Source organism: Chionomys nivalis, chromosome 7 (assembly GCF_950005125.1).
Source record: "Chionomys nivalis chromosome 7, mChiNiv1.1, whole genome shotgun sequence".
NCBI lineage: Eukaryota > Metazoa > Chordata > Mammalia > Rodentia > Cricetidae > Chionomys > Chionomys nivalis.
Window position 1 is genome coordinate 51,169,497 of NC_080092.1, and position 16,927 is coordinate 51,186,423.

Below are 16,927 nucleotides of genomic sequence, written 5' to 3' on the forward strand. Positions count from 1 at the left end.
AAGAAAGTATATATCAGGGCAGTAAAGATAGCTCAGAGGACCTGGGAGTGGTGGTACAAACCTTTTAATCCTAGCACTCAGGAGGCAGAGGCAGACGAATCTCTGAGTTTGAGGTCAGCCTGGTCTACAAAGCAAGTTCCAGTACACAGAACTGTTACACAGAGAAGCCTTGTCTTAAAAACAAAACAACCAAAAAAAGTATCTCTGGTGCAGAGTCCTTTGGCTCCTCCTGGTTTGGATTTAAAGATGAAACTTGCCGTAATTGATTGGCAGTGGGGAAGTCTCAGGGCTGGAAGTGGCTTGAGTGTTCTCATCTGCCCAGGCACCTGCTGGGATGACTCAGAAAACAAAAATGGCCTTGACCTATCTTCTTTGAGTTTCTTACCCCTGGGGCAGTTCAGAATTTGAGGTGCAACAGGCACCGGAAAAGGTATTGAGTAGGGAGTGACCCTGGGGACTTTTGATGTTCAAGCTTGATCCCACCAAGGAAAGGAATTTGCTTTAAATTGCTGGTAAAAGTTGACAATTTTAGCCATTGGGGCCATTGGGCCTGACATCCAGACCTTGGGTGGAGAGGGGGCGTGGTGCCCCAGGGGAGGTGTCTGGGCTGCTAAGAACAGGACACCTGAGTTTGTGTGTGTCGGGACAGCACAGCCTCTGGGAGGGATTGGGGGAGGAGTCGGGCTTTAAGAGCCTCTTTCCACAGAGGTGGGGAAGTTCTGTGGCACCTGAGTTTGCTCCCAGCAGCTGTGGGAGCTTTGGAAACCAAGAACCTCACCGAGTTGCAGCCTCCGCGGAAGACTCCGTCCCGCCCCAGCAGAGGGTAGGGAGAGGGACTGGCAGTAGCTAGACTTGAGAGCACAACCTCTTCAGGACAGGGGTGACAGACAAGGATTCCGCATTTCGCTTTCCAGAGGTGACGAATCCACTCCTGGGAACAAAGGTTCGAGTCAAGGACTCTGGAAGATACTTAAGTACCCAGACTTCACTCTGGGAGGAGGGTATTCAAGACGCCCTCTCAAAGACGCTTTACTTTCAACCCATGGCGCTGCCCGGCTCCTCACAAGCCCAGACTTGGAGCTTGGAGCCTCCGGTTCCCACAGCCTCTTTGTCCTTGCGACCTCAGGAGCAGGAGGGTGCCGGGAGCCCCGGAGCGTCTGGGGGGCTTCCGCTGGAGAAGGTGAAGCGGCCCATGAACGCCTTTATGGTGTGGAGCTCTGTTCAGCGCCGCCAGATGGCGCAGCAGAACCCCAAGATGCACAACTCTGAGATCTCGAAGCGTCTGGGCGCGCAGTGGAAGCTGCTGGATGACGAAGAGAAGCGTCCCTTCGTGGAGGAGGCCAAGCGGCTACGAGCCCGTCACCTACGCGACTACCCCGACTACAAGTACAGGCCTCGGCGCAAGAGCAAGAACTCGGGCACCGGGTCTGTCCACTTCAGCCAGGGAGGAGGCGGCCTGGCCTGTGGTGGCCCGCACTGGGGGCCCGGGTACACAACTACCCAAGGGAGCAGAGGCTTTGGGTACCAGCCTCCCAACTATTCGTCAGCCTACCTGCCTGGCAGTTACACGTGAGTGCCTGGTTGTCCCCCACCACCACTCTGCACTTCCCCTTCCTGAAGGCTGGGTGGGGATGAAAGCCAGAGGGCTAAGTTGGGAGAACGCCAGTCCACCCTAGCAGAAGCCACACCAGGCAGTTGGGTGGGAAAGCTCAGAGAATTCAGGACAGAGGCTTGTCCGTCTCAGGATAAAGTATTCTACTTTCTGAACGTCTGTTTCTCCACTGTTGATGGCCCTTGTGTGACCCGGCTTCCTCTCCCAGCCCCCGGGGCAAGGAGAGGCCAAGCCCATCCTGTTGCTCCTTCCTGGCCTGCTGCCCCAAGAGGCGAACAGCGTGCAGCACGCAAGACAGCTCCTGAGCGTGCCCCAACAGAGCTACCTTGCTCTTAAGCCATCCTAGGGTCTTGTTCCATGCCTGCTGTACCCAGCATGGCTGGCTGAATAGCAAATTCTAACCCTGTCTACTGCAAACTGGTCAGACCAGTCTCCTACTGAGTTGGGGACACTGCCCAGTCTCTCCAACCCAGAAGTGTAACCTCCAAACCCCATGCTTCTCTCTACAGCTCTTCCCATTGTAGACCGGAGGCCCCCTCGTCGTGCTCCCTTCCTCAGAGTGATTCTAGGCTCCAGGGGGAGCTAATGCCCTCTTTTCCCACCTACTTATCCCCAGGCTCTACCACTCCATACAATACTTCCCTTGCTGGTGCCCCATGTCTGTAACCCACCTTTAACTGGCAGAGACATCCCTTTCCAGTTCAGAGGCCTACAAGTCTCCCAAGGAAGCAGAATGCACAAACCTACACTAAACGCGATTTTGTACAATGAAAGCCCGTCTCTGAGTCTTTATTGTCTCATTACAGCAGCAGCCCATGTCTTCTCCACACCCTTCCCTTCCGTCTGGACCTGCCACAGCAGGAGCCTCCTCACCCCACCCCGAGGCCCTTCTCTGAGTCATTCTCCCCTCCCCCACCTCCAGAACTGGGGTCCAATAGATTATCCCAGCCAGGTGGCAGAGGGAAGCAGCCACAAGCTCCCAACCACGTTTGTCCAGGCTCTGTCCTCTGCCCAGAAGGAAGGTAAGTGGACAAGGCACGACATTACTCCAATAAGAAGACAGCTGCTTAGAAAGGCAGCCTCAGCTCCTGCTGAAACGAGTACGTGCTGTTTACGCGAACCCTGGCTCAGGAGGCTGCAGTTACAGTGGAATGGAGGATGATTAAGTTGTACCAGCAGACCAGGTCATGTGGAGGGACCTGAAGGTAGTGGCCGAATGGAATGGTTCTAGAAGCTGCCCCAGCACTACTGCTCCTTTTTCTGTTTGTGGGGAGGCTTTGCATTCCAGTAGAAGAGGACCTGGGCAGCAATGAGGCCGTTGCAGAGGGAAGAGACCACAAAGACTCCAGCCATGAGGGGGTCTCCAGTTTCCTGTTAAGGAGAGACAACACAGATCTAGAAAGGTTCCAGAGGAAGCAGCTTACTACTCAGCTGGGCGCATGAGGTTTTAGTGCCCTCTAGAGGACAGAAGGTGCACTCACCTGAACAGAAGTGAAGATTCGGGCCAAAGAGCCCCCAAACAGCATAAACACTGTGATAGCAGAAAGCTGGCCCGTGTGCCCATTATGGTAGTTGGTGGCTGCCTGGAGCAACTAGAGAAATTCGTAGTTTTGCTTCTGTCACCTGAACTAATGCCCTCATTTCCCCCAGACTAACAGTCCACACTTTGAGGTTCCATTCTGCCTCCACCACACAGCACACATCCTTTCACTCGGAGTACCCACCTTCCCCACTACCACAGCAGGCACATTGGAGGCCTGGAGCAGGGTCACTACAGTCAAAGGCGTGAGTGGGGAGAGCAGCGCCAGCAGGAGCATCGCATAACAGGCAAGGAAAGCAACGCCTAAGGGTCAGGGAGACAAGGAGCCCTCTTGAACCTCCTGAGTCCCCAACAAGATTCCCAAGATCCACGCCTGCTCTCCAGCAATTCCCCAGCACCTTTGACGGTCTCTCCTCTGTAGTGCATGACCAGGAAGCAGATGGCAATTGTCTGGAGTGTCAGGAACAGTGCTTCACCCCAAGAGCTGTAGAGTCAAGAGTTGGGAGGGAAAAGGCAGGCCTGGAAAGAGGCGGGGAAAGCCTCCATAGCCATCCACCAGCCTGTGCTCCCCCGCCTACCCCAGACCTGGCTCACTGGCTACACTTCTGTGAGGGAAAGCTGTAGCCCTTACTAGAGCTGTGGGGGTGCCAGGGCTGGAGAAGGGCTCAGCAGGCAAAGGTACTTGCCTGAGTTCCAGCCCGGAAGAAGAGAACCAGCACCTATAAGTTGTCCTCTGAGCACTCCCCGCTCCCCAGTAAATAAATAACAACTAGGCCTTGGGAGTGAGGAGTGGGACCCTCACCTGAAGGGGAAGTTGTTGGTGATGCTGTAGACCACAGTTCCAGTCAACGCCGTGAGCTCCAGCATCACTGACTGGAGACTCAGTCCTTCGGCACTCTTGGCTCCCAAGATTTTAAAGATCTGGGGCAGCTTTACTGGGGGAAAGAAGGGCATGGCTGGGGAAGAAGCATACTACCCCGAGCCCTTGGCATTAGCCTCTCAACACCCCACCTTTACTCGAACAGAAGGAACTATATATACATACCCAGGAGTGACCCAGCCACGATGCCCAGCCCAAGGCCTTTGCTGAGGAGAATCTTGAGACAGGGAACTGAGAAGAGGGAAGAAAGTAAGCAAACAGGTCTCTGTAACCCAGGTGAGGGTTTGAAGTGCCCTCGTAAGCTGTTCCCTCTCCCCTCACCCTTGGCATGGCCACCACGGCAGTAAGTCTCTGTTTGGGGGACGGTGGAAATGATGGGGCAGGGAGCCTTCCTGCTACAAACATCTCACATCCAGACTAGGTATGCTGCCAAAGCAGCTTCTACCTGACCGCCTTTCCCTGCCCAACCTTCTATTTCCTACAAACTCATCAGATAATTAATGACCTGAGTTCAATCCAGGATCCACGTGATTGCTTACAACTACAATGAGATCTGGTGCCTTCTCCTGGCCTGCAGGCATACATGCAGGCAGAACATTGTATACATAATAAATAAAAAAATCATTAGGACAGTTTGTTGTGGTGCATGCCTGTAATCTCATTTAATCTCTGTGAATTTAAGGTCAGTCAGGGTTACATAGTGAGACCCTGTCTTTAAAAACTATTGCCAGGTGTGGTGGCACACACCTTTAATCCCGGAGAGATCTCTATGAGTTCAAAGCTACAACATACATAGTGAGTTCTAGGACAGTCAAGGCTCTGTAGGAACCAGCTCAAAAAAATAAGGCTGGAGAGATGGCTCAGTTGTTAAAAGCACTGGCTGCTCTTCCAGAAGACCCAGGTTCAATTCCCAGTACCCACATGGAGTTCACAACTGCCAAACTCCAATTCCAGAAGATCTGGCACCCTCACACACATACACACAGGCAAAACACCAATGCACATAGAACAAAAATAAAAAAATGCTGTGCCAGTAAGATGGCTCTGCTGCTAAGTCTGATGACCTGGGTGTGCATAAGTAGATGCACACAACAGAGGTGGATTTTAAATATGGGCTGAAGGGCTGGCTTAGGAGTTAAGAGTACCTACTACTCTTTCAGGGGTCGGAGTCCCTGCCCCACTCCAGTTCCAGTGATCTCTTGTGTCTCGGGCATCTTCAGGCCCCTGCATTCACAGGTCTGTATCTATAGACACTGTGTGTGGACATAAAAGGTGTGTGTGATGCTCAAGTGACAACTCTGGAGCCAGCTCTCCTGTTCTGCCTTTCTGCAGGTCACCAGCCTCGCAGCCATTTCACCAGTTCCACACATGTAGCCGCCCAGGCATGACCGCCATTGCTTTTCAGTTACACAGGTATTGCTCAAGAGTTCCCTGACCCTTTCCTTTCTCTTCAAATGGTCTCCTTCAAGCCGGGCAGTGGTGGCGCATGCCTTTAATCCCAGCACTTGGGAGGCAGAGGCAGGCGGATATCTGTGAGTTCGAGATCAGCCTGGTCTACAGAGCTAGTTCCAGGACAGGCTCCAAAGCCACAGAGAAACCCTGTTTCGAAAAACCAAAAAAAAGAAAAGAAAAGAAAAACCAAATGGTCTTCTTCCAAAGGCAAAACTATACAGCATACATTCCTGAATCTTCTGGTTGTTCCTTATTCAGTGGCCAAGCCTGCTCTTCCAGGGCTTGTTTTTTTTTTTTTTTTTTTTTTTTTTTATTTTCGAGACAGGGTTTCTCCGTAGCTTTTTGGTTCCTGTCCTGGAACTAGCTCTTGTAGACCAGGCTGGCCTCGAACTCCCAGATATCCGCCTGCATCTGCCTCCCGAGTGTTGGGATTAAAGGTGTGCGTCACCACCGCCCGGCAGGGCTTGCTTTTTATCATCTAGTATCTATCATTTCTCAAGACAAGGTTTCTCGTTTAGAAGCTACAGTCTTGGAACTCACCTTGTAGACCAGGCTGTCCTTGAACTCAGAGACCTTCCTGCCTCTGCTGAGATTAAAAGGGAGGGCCAGTGCTCCTGGCAGTTTCCCTAGCATTGAATCCTTGAGCAGGAGGGAATTTAGCCCAGCAGGAGTCTGACTACCGCAAGCCAAACCGCACTAGAACAGTGTCTCTGAATCTGTGAGCTGAGCAGAGCGGAAAGATGGAGGGCCTTACCAAAGGCTCCCAACAGCTGGTGGAACCCCAGGCCATGGCCTTGCCTTGTTAAGAAAGGGAATGAGATAGCTCATCCCTGTATTTCCAGCACTCTGGTGGCCAAGGAAGGGCAGCCTGTGCTACATAGTAAGTTCAGTCAGCGCCGGGTGAAAATGCATCTCAAAGGGGGGAGGGGGCGGTGTCTGTCTATCCGTCTGCGTTCAGTGTTGGGATGAAAGGAGTAGCTCTATACGCCCGGCTGGGATTTTAATTTTATTTTATTTTATAAAACATGAGTTCTCCAGGCTGGGGACAGAGCTCGGTGGGCAGAGTGGTTGCCTTGCACGTCCGAGGCCCTGAATTCGATCCCCAGCCCAGAAAGGGAGGTGGGGGTTACGTACTTTCCAGACGGTAAAACACAAATTTTAACTATTTTCGGGCGACTCCCCCTCATGCCCAAATATGGCACCTTCCCTGGGCAGGGGCCAGAACACTTCCGCCCTCTTCAGAAGCGCCTTCCGGCGCAGCTTCGCGTGACCGACTCCGGTACTGCTCACACCAACTCACGGCCCGGGGTTGCTCGAACTAGACTATAAAGGCTGAATAAAACTCACCATGAAGCAAGTCCCATTGGACGAAAAGTTGATCATAGCATTTCTCAGGTAAAAGAGCCGGCACCAGCACCCGTTTGAACGGTCCGTCCACCTCGCCCGCCATGTTGGAACGCTAGCTTCCGCCAGGCTGGGTCGCCCCGCCATTACCCACGCCGCGCATGCGCGCTCGCCCGCAGCCTCTCTCCCCGGGGACGGTGCAGCACCGCCCCTTCCACCGCCATCCCTGCCTCGGTAACCCGAGATTGCTCTCTTCCACCGACGGCGTCTTGTGCGCGCCTTGACGTTCGAATTTTAAAGCGTGTCCAAGTTGTACGCCTGCGCAGTTAGGACTTCTGCGCTTTTGTTTAGGCTATCAGTTCTGAAAAAAAAATTTATCCCTCCTTTCTCCGTCCCTCCTGCGTATGCGCCATCTTGTCTTCTCTCGGCTAACTTTATATTTGAAGTTGGAAAAGAAAAAAATACGAGTCTTCAAAATGGCGCTGCAGCTCTATTATTTTTCCCGCTTGATTTCTCCGGAAAGAATGGCGTCGGGGAGAGGCCATTCTGAGCCGGGCATCCCTCCTAGTCCCCTGCTTCTTCCTCTGGTTTGTCCAGGTCTTGGAAAATGACGGTGAAGTAGAAGAGGAGCAGACTCAGCTACAGGAGAGCAGCCCCTGACACAACACGCAGCTTCTGCGATGTGTAGGCTGGAAACCTGAGGATGACGGCCCAGAGGGCACAGGCAGAAGGTCCCCAATATCCCATCCCTTGTTTGGGAAAAGGCACTTGTCACCCCATACTCGATTCCACCACCCAGTGCCCGGACACCAGCTCCGTGCCCTCTCCCGATGGATGTGCCTGGCTCTCAGGCTGTAGGACGCTCATAAATAGTTTCCCTGCTCCCTGTCACTGGAGGGTGGAGCTGGGCTGGTTCTGCCACATGCACCTCTCAGCAGCTAGGGGCACCAGCCCACCAAGAATTTGGTCTACAGAGTCCCAGGACTGCTGAGACTACACAGGAAAGCTTATTCTTGATTTTGGTGCAGTGGGAAGTCCATTTTTAGAATCTGGTCGTGGGCTCCCCTGCAAGTGGCATCACCCCTTGCCCTCTGGTGCCCAGGCATTAAGAGTAAGTTTGCTGGGTCACGCAGCTCTTTGCAGTGGGCTCTTCGGTGAATCTTGCCCTCACAACAGACAGTAGGACTCTCATTGCTCAGTAACCACTGGCTTCACCCTTTTGAAATGAAATGACATGGCCGCCTACTCCTATTTTGGCTGTACTGTACCTGTAGCTTGTCAGGAACAGGATGCCAGGATAGTCTGATCCATTATGTTAAGGGAACGGGGTAGCCATTGGCCCCAGAAGAGAGGAAAGGAGTTTTGGCAGCTTCGCCAGCAGCTGTGCCAGACACAAAGATGAAACCATGAAGGTGTTTGGTCACTCTGGTATTTTCATCCCTTCTTGCCAGCTGTCTCCTGGTGAGTCAACCATGGGGAGGCACAAGAAGGCACATGACAAGAAACTCGTGGCTTTTAACCAGGACATGCGAAGCCAAGGACAGATTTCACCCAGTTTTTGTACCCTTTTTTGTGAACAGGAGTAGGGTACCATTTTTGTTTATTAATTACCCCCATTACAAAATCTAATTTTGTTCTTAAAGATAGGGAAGGAAAATAACTCAGTAGTCAGTGGCATGCTGACGAGATGAGGGGGCTCCTTGGTGGGAGCCAATGCTCACAGGGGCTGGTAGGCAGACTGTCGTCTCCGGGTAATGCAGAAGGCAATGAGCACGAAGGCAAGGAGGCCAAGGAGGACCAGGCCAATGATGAGAGGCAGCCAGAGGGATTGGTCATTGGTGCAGGAGGCGCCTGGGAAAAAGGGGGACGATTAGGGATTGCCTGCAGTGGTGCCTGGGACAGAGGGGGAGGGGGAAGAACACAGGGGTGATGCTCTAAATTAACCCCATAACTTAGAGCAGTAAGCAAGGGGGCATAGTTAGTCTTGTAGAGACGACTAGGGTGTAGAAAGAGAGAGAGATCTGGGGAGAATGCTGGGAGGTTCCCGGGAAGGAAGAGGTAGAGGGTCTTACATGGCCCCAAGTGTCCTGTGTTGGGCAGCTGAGCAGCCTGTAGCCTCAGGGAGAGCAGGTCGAGATGAACAGCTGGAGAAAGAACTATGCTTGTATTTCTGCAACAGAAGCTTCGGCCCAGGGGAGCTTGGAGCTCTTGAAGAGATGAGTTCTGGGCTGAGAATGTCCACTCTGAAGAAGTCAGTAATGAAGAGTCAAATCCAGTCCACTCCCAACTCCCGAGTCCTCTGTTCCCTCCACACTAGCTAGTGTGGTGAGGAGAAAGGAAGGTTACTCACGTGTTGCGTGTGGGAAGGACACGTTGTATTCCACTGCCATATAGTTGAGGTAGACCATATTCTGGCTGTGCTCCAGGTCCTTAAGGTGAACACAGAGGATCAGAGCAGCAGGGATAGTGGCATCATGTCCACAGAGCAAGAAGGTAGGTGTAGGGGGCATGGGTATGGGCACGGGAGAGGAAAAGATGAAGACAAAGCTGTCTAACCTTTTTGAATCCAAAGGTGAGCTGTCCATCAGGAAATAGGAGAAGCAGGTGGGGAGAGGCACCGACACAGCCCCCCTGGACCTTGGTTTTGTTGGGATTCAATGTAGAGATGCCCCAGGCCTACAGAAGTGAGAGAATAGTGAGTCTGAAATTACATGGCTGGGCCATGCAATGTTTTTTATCCCCACCTCTGTTCTCCTCCTGACCACAACAGGACTTGACTCTTGCCCCTTAGCTTTACCTTTCCTCCACTCTGGGTTGGGTACAGGATTCGAATCTGAATTTGTGCTTGGAGCTGAGCACAGGGCTGGGAGCCATTGGTCCATGTGTAGTTTCCGAGAGTCCTTGTGCTGCCTGGACTAGGACTTGGAGAGGGTGGATATGGTCCAGGGTGAGGGCCGGTGGTGGTGGAGAATCCTGGACTAGTAGCAGTGCCGTTGTTTGTGGTGGGATGAACTGTGGCGTTCCCATGACTGGTGGTCGTGGCAGGGTTGTGAGTGGAAGTTGAGGGTCCGGAACTGGTAGTATTACTTGTTGGATGAACTGTAATATTACCGTGAGTGGTAGTGATGGGCCTGTGGCTGGTCGTAGGGCTTGCTGTGCTTTCTATAGTTGTAGGCGTCACCGTGAAGGATGGCAGGAGAGTAGCAGCTTTTTTGTGAGGACAGTCTTTCCCTGTTCCTTGGGCTTTCAGCAAGATTGGTTAGGTAGAGGTTCCTGCCCAGCTCTCCCACCCACCTCTCAATTCTCCTTACCTACAAGCAGTCCCAGTGAGACCAAGCAAAGCACTTCGAGCCTCATGGTAGAAGAGTTCAGAGTCCAGCTGGGCTGTGCTAGCTTCTTCCTCAATCCTCTTGGAAGAGGAAATGAAAGTTGTACTTCCCTTAACATAATCCCACCCAGAACCTGACTCAGACACCTCCGCTCCCATGTTAGTCACTGGCTTTCACAACTAAGCTGTGATTGGCAGTGGCCTTTTGAGTGGGAGGTACAAAGTCTTGGTTACCACGTGAAAAATGGGGCAGTTGACTCAAGAGGTCTTACCTAAGCAAAACTTGCTCTACTTGGTTATTTACAAGGCAAGAAATGTGTTTTCCTCATTGGTCAGAAACCTAACCCCACCTGTGTACACCACCTTCAAACCAAGCACTACTGAGGCAGGCAGATCTAAGAGGCCAACCTGGTCCACACTCTCAAGACAGGGAGCCCCCTTCCACCAACCCAAAGGAGGCAATCAGCATCCATATCTGGGTTGGGCCTCAGCTATGACTATGCAGAACTCAGTTTCACTTACTCCTTGACCCCATTACTCTTATTAGTTCCTCAAGGCTGGAATCACATGACACTTGTGACTAACCTTCTGTTCAGGACATTATACTGTCAGTACCACTTTAAATACAGTGGGTCATGTCCCCCCCCCCCCCCCGTTTCTCTGTAGCTTTTGGAGCCTAGAACTAGCTCTTGCAGACCAGGCTGGCCTTTGCTAGGATTAAAGGCGTGCCTCATTTGTTATTTGTGTAGGCACACAGCAAGGAGGCAACACAGCAATACAGTAAGGAACTAGCACAGCTGATCCACACAAGCAGCAGGTGGCAGAGGAACAAACAAGAAGCCCAAACAGGCAGTTTCCAAGTAATTTTATTCAGAATTCTTGTGTTTGTTTCCTGAATCAATAAATACTATACAAAACAATGTAAAAATGGCTACCATATTCTCTCCCCTGCTCCCCTCACCTGGGGACAATTCCCCGGACAACTTCACGCAGGGATTCTCCCTGCAGATTTGGTCCAGCAAATGAGGCCAGACATCTTTTAGACCCTTGACTCACTTCTGGAGACTTGGCCGAGTAAGAAAGCCTTTAGAATCAGGTGACTGACTAGGTTAGGGAAATGATTAGTGTTTTGGGGGGGAGGAGACGGCGCCTGGGGCAGAGCCTACCCCAAAGAAAAGGGTGTCTAAAATGTTCACGGTTCCTTCTTTTTGCCTCAAAAAGTGACATTTATTCAAAGAGAAAAAAACAAAAAACAAAAAAACAAAAAACAAGATGTCCATCCCTTGGCTCCCTTCCCTCCCCCCTCCAGCTGTTCCTCAGCCCCCCAGGACTGAACTCTGGCTATGGCCAGGTAGCAGGACAGCCCCTCAAATGAGGTCAGCAACATTGAGAGGCATCTCTTCAATGGAAGTGTTGTAGAATGTCTCAATGTCTCGAAGAGTCCTCTTGTCCTCTTCCGTCACCATGTTAATGGCCACACCTTTACGGCCAAAGCGACCGCCACGGCCAATTCTAAGGAGAAAAGAATATGCAAGTGAGAAAGGGGTGCCCGTGAGTTTGAGCAAGTGAGTTCTGGTACCGCAGATCTTAATTTACCTGTGGATGTAGTTTTCCCTGTTTGTGGGAAGGTCGTAATTGATGACTAAGGAGACCTGCTGCACATCAATGCCTCTGGCCTAGGTCAAGAAAGATGGTAAGAGCTGTCAGAAGGTAATCTACCCAGACTGACTACGTGTACATGTAGGCAACCAAAGGCAGGCAAAGGCAACAAGCAACCCTTGTTCCCCAGACCTCAGGCATGCCAGATTTTCTTCCAAGTTGCTACGTTCCTGAAAGGGGCACTTGTCAGCCCCTTGGAGAGGGAATCACCTTGGACTTACTCCTCCCCTCTTGCTTTCCCTAAACTGGCCTCTACTCACCAACAGGTCAGTGGTAATTAATACTCTGCTAGAACCAGACCGGAACTCCCTCATGATCACATCTCGTTCCTTTTGGTCCATATCGCCATGCTAGAAAATAAGGATGTAACAAAGTGTCTTCTGGGCAACCTACACTTACCACACATGCACATAGCTATTAATAAGTTTTGAGAAAACTTACCATGGCAGAAACAGTGAAATCCCGGGCATGCATCTTCTCAGTGAGCCAATCCACCTTCCTTCTGGTATTGATAAAGATTACTGCCTGGGTGATAGTCAGGGTTTCATACAAGTCACACAATGTGTCAAGCTTCCACTCCTGGAGATCCGGAAACATCAGTCAGGGGCTATACCCAACAACTTACTACCAGGTCGGCCTCCTGCACTGGGCCCCACCTCTCGTTCCACATTGATGTAGAATTGGCGGATACCCTCCAGGGTCAACTCTTCCTTCTTAACAAGAATCCGAATGGGGTCTCTCATGAATTTCTTGGTCACCTCAAGGACATCAGAAGGCATTGTAGCAGACAACAAAACTACCTAGTTAATGGGGGTGAAAATGGATCAGCCACAAGGGCGTTTTGTGCTCCTCACATCACAACCACGCCACATTTACCCCATGAAGACTGCGCCTTCCTTACCTGTGTGTTACTGTTGAGCTTCTGGAATATATCATAGATCTGGTCCTTGAACCCACGGCTTAGCATTTCATCTGCTTCATCCAGTACAAACATCTTAATATATTTTGGCGCTAGAAGGCAGAAACAATACCAAGCACGGTAAGAAATATAAAATACATTTAACTAAGTTTCTTGGTAAGAGGGCAGCCAAGGGGCAGACAGTCCGCTCTCAGAATATAAGGACTGATCCTTTGCCCAAGACCTCCCTGCTAAGTGAGACAACAGCCCTGGGAAGTAGAACACTACCTGGGCTAAGGCAACAGGGAAGCTGGGCTCAGATGACACGCATGGGGTTCATCACAGAGCAACTCAATTCTAAGTAAGGGAAAACTAGCATCCTAAGAAATGAAACTTGGGAAAGCCGCCCAGCAACCAACTGTAAAGTAGTACTTACACAAGTATCTCCGGTTAAGCATATCAAACACCCGGCCAGGAGTGCCCACGATGATATGGGGGGCCTCCATCTGCAGCTTCTGCACCTCAGCACGCACATTGGTGCCCCCAATACAGGCATGACAAGAGGCACCCATGTAGTCTCCTAATGCCATGACCACTTTTTGTATCTGAACACAAAAGAGACATCTCCATTAGCTTGGGCTATGACAGGCCGTTTACTAAGTTATCCTACCCGTTACCTTCTGAAAAGCAGCTGTCAATTTAATCTTAAGACACCCCCCCCCCCAGCCATCACAAATGGCAGTCCTGATTTCTAAACACATAGGCTCATAGTAAGTTTTCCATTCTACATGCAACTCTAAAACCCAGGCCAGCCCGTATGGCGTGGAACTCACAGCCTCCACCCTATCATCACATCCCAAAGGCTGGATTCTGAATGCAACAACATACAACATGTTTATTATATCCCTGCCACAAAACAAGATTTCACTCATGCTGGGCACACGTTCCAGAGTTATACCCCTAGTTCGTTTGCAAACAAAACACACACACACACAATGATCTGGATATACAGGGCCCTCACTGTTAATTCTAATTTCTTGCTTCCATCAATACCCAGATGCTTCAGAATAATCACAAGCTTTAAATAGTTAACACTAGCATCAGGATTTTGTGCCCCAGGCATGAAACAGCTTTGGCCACCAAGCCAGGCATCAAGCTAGGATGAACAAAGGACTGTCATCTGCTTTGCCCCTGGCTGATTTAAGAACAACACCACCACCAAGGTGTCTCTTTGCCCATTGCCAGGGGTTCTTTCATCAACAGCTGACCCTGCCCAGCCAGCTTGATTCCACAGAACTGGGTAGTTTCACTAGCAGAAAAACTGTTGATAATCAAAAAAGGAAGAAACCACTCTTACCTGCTGAGCCAACTCACGAGTGGGTGCCAGAACCAAAGCCTGAGTGGCCTTTAGATCTAACTCAATCTGTTGCAAAATTGATATGGCAAATGTAGCTGTTTTCCCAGTCCCAGACTGGGCTTGAGCAATCACATCATAACCTACAATCAGATCAAGAATTCCATTTGGTAAAGAAGCTTGGGCTCATAGACATTTAGAACCCTAGTTCATGGTATCAGTAAGGAAACAAGCATGCAAAGTGTGGGGACCTCCAACTTCTTGTCCCCATGATATTGTGACAACAGACTCCAGGATACCAAAACATTATCAACTACACCCACCTAGGCTAGTCACAGACCAAAGTCAGGGACAGTCCAAATCTATCCTGACAATGATTCTTACCCTTGATACAAGGAAGAATGGCTCGCTGCTGAATGGCAGAGGGCTTCTCAAAACCATAGGCATAAATACCACGGAGGAGGGATTCTGAGAGATTCATGTCATCAAAACTATCCACAATCTCATTCCAGTTACTCTGCAGGATGCAAAGAAACGAAGTTAGTAAGACAGTAACATGTTTTACACAAAAGCTGCGTACCACTCCACCCAAGCCGGCCACCTCATTCTAGGTGTCTGAGGTCATTGTCACTATAAGGAGGTGCCGCCTGTTTGCTTCAGACGTGTACAGCAAGGATTTGAATAGGAGAGAAAATTCATGACAGGGTAGTGAAGTCTCACCTCGATGACGCCTTCGGGCTCCATCCCGTCAGGGCCATTGTCTCTGGATCTGTTGATTCAAAGCATTAGTTTTGTTTTCCTGCTAGAGTAGAGCTCGGAAGCAAGCAGCCAACTCCCGATCCAACTCCCATTTGTTCCCAAACGACAGACAAGAGGCACTTTAGAGTGACCCTCCTGTGAAGATCAACGGGCTGTGCCTTCGCACACAAGACGCCGAGATGCGGTGTCTCCTGCCAGACCCACACGGTCTGAGCCCAGCCAAGCGTGTGCGCCTCCTCCCCGGCATCAAGGCCACCGGAAGTCCCGCCCTTCACCTCGGAGTTCCGAGGGTGGGCCGTCCCCTTCCCCCCACGTCATGCCGCCCGCGCCCTCCCCCACTCCCTCCGGCCTGCCCCCCTTCCCAGTACCCGGATGTGGGAGGCCGCGGGCGGTGGCGGCCTCGCGCACAATGAGCCCCGGCCGAGTTAGCTAAAGGGGAGATTGCACAACACAGACAAGCGAAGCAGACTGGGGGAGGGGAACCTCTCAAGCGGCCATGTGCTCATTCGCTCCGCCACTCGGCGGCGTCTCTCCCACCATGAAACAATCCGCAACCCGCCCGCCCCCGTCGAGATATGGCGTCGCCCTCCCATACCTCAGACCGCTCACCCCCGAAGGAAAGTGGACCTGCCCATCCGCAGTTTGCCAATTGCCCGGCTTGTGCGGCAAAATGGACCCGCCCGCCCGGCGCCGGGTGGGCTCCTGGTGCCTCACGCGGTCGCTCCTCGGGGTTAAGCTCAGTCCTGGCCGTCAAGAAAACCAGCACCCTGAACGGCCGGTTTCTTCTTCCCCGACCCACATTCCAAGAGCGACGTGAAGACACAGACACCCCTGGCTTGTCGCGAGTGGTACCGCCAGAATCCTCCGGAACCCTCGCGCGCGCCCTGCCCGACACAGGGAGGCAACCAGACCAGCCGGCTCCGGGCCGCGCAGCCGCCTCTCCTCTTTCCCACGCTAGGTCGCGACCTCGTCTCGCCTTTCAGTACCCGGGCTCCGCGCACCGCACCCCCTCGGGCAGAGGCCTCGCGACGAACCTCGCGCCCTCCGCCCTTTCCCGTCTCCGCGCTGGTGGCAGCGTCGGCCGTGAATGGCTTCCCCCTTGCCCCCCCTCTGGACGGTTCCTCCCGGCTCGGTTCCCCCGCAACCTGGTAGGTTTTGGGCGATGGGCCTCTCGACTTCCCCCCCGCGGGACCTTCGAAGGGAGCGGCGGGGTAAGTAGACACCACCTCTTGCAAATGCCTTTCTTACCGAGAATCCTGACTCGCAGACATGATCCTTAGAATGTAGGGCGGAGTGCCCGCCTATCGACAACTTATAGAGCACCCGACCCCGCCCCAGCCATCGCATTGGCTTGGCCGCCTCTGCCCCGCCTGCCGGCGCTCTACAACTCGACGTGACGTTAGTTTGTAGGCGCTTTACCTCGGACGCCCTATTGGGTAATTTGAATGTCTATCAAGGTCGAGGCCCGCCCTGCAACCTCATTGGCTGAAGGGCCCGCTTTTCTCGCTGGTACGGAAGTGACATATAGAAGTCGGGCCTCGCGGCAGGGCAGCCATCTTGGAGCCCAGCACCTTTACACGTGCGGAGGCGATCGTGCCTTAGTCACGTGCTTCAGCGGGTCCTATCAAGCGACGGGGGTGAGGCTTTAGCCTCCGGGGACTTCCGGGCACTCGGGACTACCACTTCCCTTTTCATCTCTGCTACAGGTTCCTACCGAAGTTTTGTTCTTCTGACCACTAAAGCTTGGTGTGTTCACGGTGCGCAAGAATGACGGAACCAGTATCGATCTCTCAGGGGATAGGAAGTTTTCCTAGCTGGAGAGAAAAGGATGAAACCCATTTCTTGTCTAACAGGCATAGGGAGGTGTGTTGTCAGGGTACTTGTCTGTTCCCAGCTTCTCTCTCAGACTCCCTTATTTTTGAGGCTCTTCTTCCTGCCCTCCACTATACTGCCCTGGAGGATCTGTTTGGACGAGAAGTGTTGGCACATATAGAAAGCTGGCTTTTGAAAAGGGGGCAGCTAACAGCACTAGCTGGAAGGCCTGAGACAGAGCACATCCACTAATGTAAGGCCCCTCAAGTAAGACCACCACTTAAGTATC

General features: G+C 52.0%; 4 protein-coding genes and 3 non-coding genes across 11 annotated transcripts; 1 reads left to right on the plus strand and 6 right to left on the minus strand.

The window, feature by feature from the left end:
• The first annotated feature begins 1,004 nt into the window (after positions 1-1,004).
• On the plus strand, positions 1,005-2,315 carry Sox15 (SRY-box transcription factor 15). Its single transcript, XM_057776380.1, has 2 exons — positions 1,005-1,569; positions 2,122-2,315. Exons 1-2 carry the CDS (start codon positions 1,043-1,045, stop codon positions 2,276-2,278), a joined length of 684 nt encoding a protein of 227 aa, XP_057632363.1. The 5' UTR covers positions 1,005-1,042; the 3' UTR covers positions 2,279-2,315.
• A 76-nt stretch (positions 2,316-2,391) lies between these two features.
• On the minus strand, positions 2,392-7,091 carry Mpdu1 (mannose-P-dolichol utilization defect 1). Of its 4 annotated transcripts, none has more exons than XM_057776352.1 (7): positions 6,832-7,091; positions 4,198-4,263; positions 3,955-4,082; positions 3,551-3,636; positions 3,337-3,455; positions 3,094-3,204; positions 2,392-2,983 (listed from the first exon to the last, which is right to left on the minus strand). In XM_057776352.1, the coding sequence occupies exons 1-7, from the start codon at positions 6,973-6,975 to the stop codon at positions 2,858-2,860; spliced, it is 780 nt and encodes a 259-aa protein (XP_057632335.1). In that variant the 5' UTR covers positions 6,976-7,091; the 3' UTR covers positions 2,392-2,857. The 4 variants fall into 4 exon arrangements, with proteins under 4 accessions (XP_057632335.1, XP_057632336.1, XP_057632338.1 ...); XM_057776353.1 differs by having other exon boundaries at positions 3,955-4,087; XM_057776355.1 differs by lacking the exons at positions 3,337-3,455; positions 3,551-3,636 and having other exon boundaries at positions 3,955-4,087.
• Positions 7,092-8,379: 1,288 nt separating this feature from the next.
• Positions 8,380-10,259, minus strand: Cd68 (CD68 molecule). The gene is made up of 6 exons (XM_057776351.1): positions 10,140-10,259; positions 9,626-10,071; positions 9,385-9,504; positions 9,179-9,257; positions 8,901-9,071; positions 8,380-8,679 (listed from the first exon to the last, which is right to left on the minus strand). Exons 1-6 carry the CDS (start codon positions 10,183-10,185, stop codon positions 8,546-8,548), a joined length of 996 nt encoding a protein of 331 aa, XP_057632334.1. The 5' UTR covers positions 10,186-10,259; the 3' UTR covers positions 8,380-8,545.
• Positions 10,260-11,004: 745 nt separating this feature from the next.
• Eif4a1 (eukaryotic translation initiation factor 4A1) lies at positions 11,005-16,173 on the minus strand. Of its 2 annotated transcripts, none has more exons than XM_057776349.1 (11): positions 16,075-16,173; positions 14,788-14,836; positions 14,452-14,584; positions 14,071-14,210; positions 13,150-13,318; positions 12,717-12,826; positions 12,472-12,615; positions 12,257-12,394; positions 12,076-12,165; positions 11,753-11,832; positions 11,005-11,668 (listed from the first exon to the last, which is right to left on the minus strand). In XM_057776349.1, the coding sequence occupies exons 1-11, from the start codon at positions 16,095-16,097 to the stop codon at positions 11,524-11,526; spliced, it is 1,221 nt and encodes a 406-aa protein (XP_057632332.1). In that variant the 5' UTR covers positions 16,098-16,173; the 3' UTR covers positions 11,005-11,523. The 2 variants fall into 2 exon arrangements, with proteins under 2 accessions (XP_057632332.1, XP_057632333.1); XM_057776350.1 differs by lacking the exon at positions 16,075-16,173 and adding an exon at positions 15,422-15,800.
• LOC130878868 (small nucleolar RNA SNORA67) lies at positions 11,893-12,032 on the minus strand. The gene has a single exon (XR_009057485.1). It is a non-coding gene; the product is annotated as a small nucleolar RNA SNORA67 (small nucleolar RNA).
• Positions 12,921-13,061, minus strand: LOC130878900 (small nucleolar RNA SNORD10). Its single transcript, XR_009057513.1, has one exon. It is a non-coding gene; the product is annotated as a small nucleolar RNA SNORD10 (small nucleolar RNA).
• Positions 13,820-13,963, minus strand: LOC130878885 (small nucleolar RNA SNORA48). The gene has a single exon (XR_009057501.1). It is a non-coding gene; the product is annotated as a small nucleolar RNA SNORA48 (small nucleolar RNA).
• Positions 16,174-16,927: the final 754 nt, after the last annotated feature.

Coding starts and splice junctions, on each gene's coding strand:
- Sox15 (XM_057776380.1), top strand. CDS start 1,043: ATGGCGCTGCCCGGCTCCTCACAAGCCCAGACTTGGAGCTTGGAGCCT. Junction 1,570..2,121: donor TACCTGCCTGGCAGTTACAC/GTGAGTGCCTGG, acceptor TTCTCTCTACAG/CTCTTCCCATTGTAGACCGG.
- Mpdu1 (XM_057776352.1), bottom strand. CDS start 6,975: ATGGCGGGGCGACCCAGCCTGGCGGAAGCTAGCGTTCCAACATGGCGG. Junction 4,083..4,197: donor CGTGGCTGGGTCACTCCTGG/GTATGTATATAT, acceptor CCCCCAGTAAAG/CTGCCCCAGATCTTTAAAAT. Junction 3,205..3,336: donor CTGCTGTGGTAGTGGGGAAG/GTGGGTACTCCG, acceptor GAATTTCTCTAG/TTGCTCCAGGCAGCCACCAA.
- Cd68 (XM_057776351.1), bottom strand. CDS start 10,185: ATGAGGCTCGAAGTGCTTTGCTTGGTCTCACTGGGACTGCTTGTAG. Junction 9,072..9,178: donor GTCCTTCCCACACGCAACAC/GTGAGTAACCTT, acceptor TGACTTCTTCAG/AGTGGACATTCTCAGCCCAG. Junction 8,680..8,900: donor CACAGGACACTTGGGGCCAT/GTAAGACCCTCT, acceptor CCTTTTTCCCAG/GCGCCTCCTGCACCAATGAC.
- Eif4a1 (XM_057776349.1), bottom strand. CDS start 16,097: ATGTCTGCGAGTCAGGATTCTCG. Junction 14,837..16,074: donor TCTGCGAGTCAGGATTCTCG/GTAAGAAAGGCA, acceptor TTGAATCAACAG/ATCCAGAGACAATGGCCCTG. Junction 12,166..12,256: donor ATTTCACTGTTTCTGCCATG/GTAAGTTTTCTC, acceptor CTTATTTTCTAG/CATGGCGATATGGACCAAAA.